Raw genomic sequence first — 1572 nt, forward strand, 5'->3', positions numbered from 1 at the left:
GACTGAGGTGACCAAGGAGAAAACAGAACACTGATCCAACAGCGCTGTTTCCACAAAACCAGCAGTACCAAGTACTAAACAAGTTAGTCTTTGGTGTCTCCATCAGACAGGTTTTACAGAAGAGGCATATGAAAATACTAGTGGAGCTCAGTAAACAAAATTTCATGGCAGAGCCGTGGAGGAAGTCTTTAATCAGACAGCAACCTTTAACAGAACAACGATTCCTCACTAACAGAAATGAACAAACATTTTGCTACACTTACATGAACAACACATGTCTTCTCAGCTTGTTCTGGGACTATCATCCAACTGTTTACATACCTAAACCATTCTCATTAACAGAAGCTGTATCAGACTCTGTCATCCCATCCATAAGAACAGCGTCTTCATCAGTCCTTCGCCGGCGCGACCTCCTGCGGCGGTTACTGCTGTGGTGGGATTCGCTAGCATCGGTATCCACCGTCTGGTCTGACTCGGTGTTATCGAGCAAGCTGTAAGGGTTGCTGTCTGGATCTTTAAGCACTAAACAAACAAAAGAGTTTCCATTTAAGATACTTTAGTTACATATAATTTAATTTCCAGGCTGACTAACATCCGTGTTTGAAAGTTTAAAAATATAAAGCAACCTTACGGAAAGGTGTAATCCAGAGAACTACAGCATTTATGAATTCATACTGGTTCCTCTCCGACTCTAATCCAACAGTAAGTATTCTGAGGCACCACAACAGGCACTTGTATTATTGAATCACAAAGATTTCTATTTAGAGAACTTTTACTCAAAACTCCTAAATGTGTAAAATACACTGTTCAGTTCACAGCAGCACGGTACTTCTGACACTATTGAGGTGTTATGAATTAATACAGTCAAGTTCTGATAAACCAGAAGGTAACTTCCCTTCCATGATTTCTCCTCTCATTCTGTATCTAAACACAAGCTGAACTCAGAAGGCAGCCTTAGGAACGTGCCAAGGGCTTATAAACTTTAATAATATAATTATTATCCGTGAGTAGCAGAGGAAGGAAATGAAGATCATTGTGAGTAGAAGATAAAGGAATAGAAATTGAACAACGTAGTGTACAACAAGGAACTATCACACAACTCTACTGAAATCTCAAGGTATGAAGACACCAATATGGAGTATGCCAAGAGGTTGTTATACAGAAGATTGCTGGGAACAAAAACCAAATTCAAAGTACACGTGAAACACACAGTACCAGAGCTAATGGATGACTTGCCACCACGAGGTCCACCACGCCCACGACCTCCAGACACACTACGCCCTCGTCCTCCAGGACGTCGCCTATTGTCACGCTGGTGTCTGCTTTCCCTGTCATCTTCTCCTGCCAAGGACCAGTCGCTAAGTTCATCTTTTCTCTCAGATTCTGTTTCAGAGGGGTTGGAGAGCTCAGAGTTTGTACCTTGTACAAGAAGGATAAAGAAAACTGGAAATTAATATGAAATTTGGGGTTGTATTCTGGTTTCACATTCACAGAAGTCTTCCAATCAGCATGGCTGGTTATACATACACACACATGCTTTATTTTTATATATATATAAAAAATTAAAAATAT

At 40.5% G+C, this 1572-nt stretch overlaps 1 protein-coding gene across 1 annotated transcript in view; it reads right to left on the reverse strand.

Annotated features, from left to right (window-relative positions):
- Nucleotides 1-1443, reverse strand: part of LOC104528330 (FMR1 autosomal homolog 1) — a gene marked incomplete at its 5' end in the record, with an annotated part of 6573 nt that extends 5130 nt beyond the window's left edge. The window contains 2 exons of the mRNA XM_010172307.1: nt 322-522; nt 1216-1443. Of these exons, the coding sequence (XP_010170609.1) occupies nt 322-522; nt 1216-1443 (429 nt within the window). The remainder of the gene's footprint in view (nt 1-321; nt 523-1215) is intronic.
- Nucleotides 1444-1572: the final 129 nt, after the last annotated feature.

The sequence above is a fragment of the Antrostomus carolinensis genome, unplaced genomic scaffold, assembly GCF_000700745.2.
Source record: "Antrostomus carolinensis isolate BGI_N321 unplaced genomic scaffold, ASM70074v2 scaffold53640, whole genome shotgun sequence".
NCBI lineage: Eukaryota > Metazoa > Chordata > Aves > Caprimulgiformes > Caprimulgidae > Antrostomus > Antrostomus carolinensis.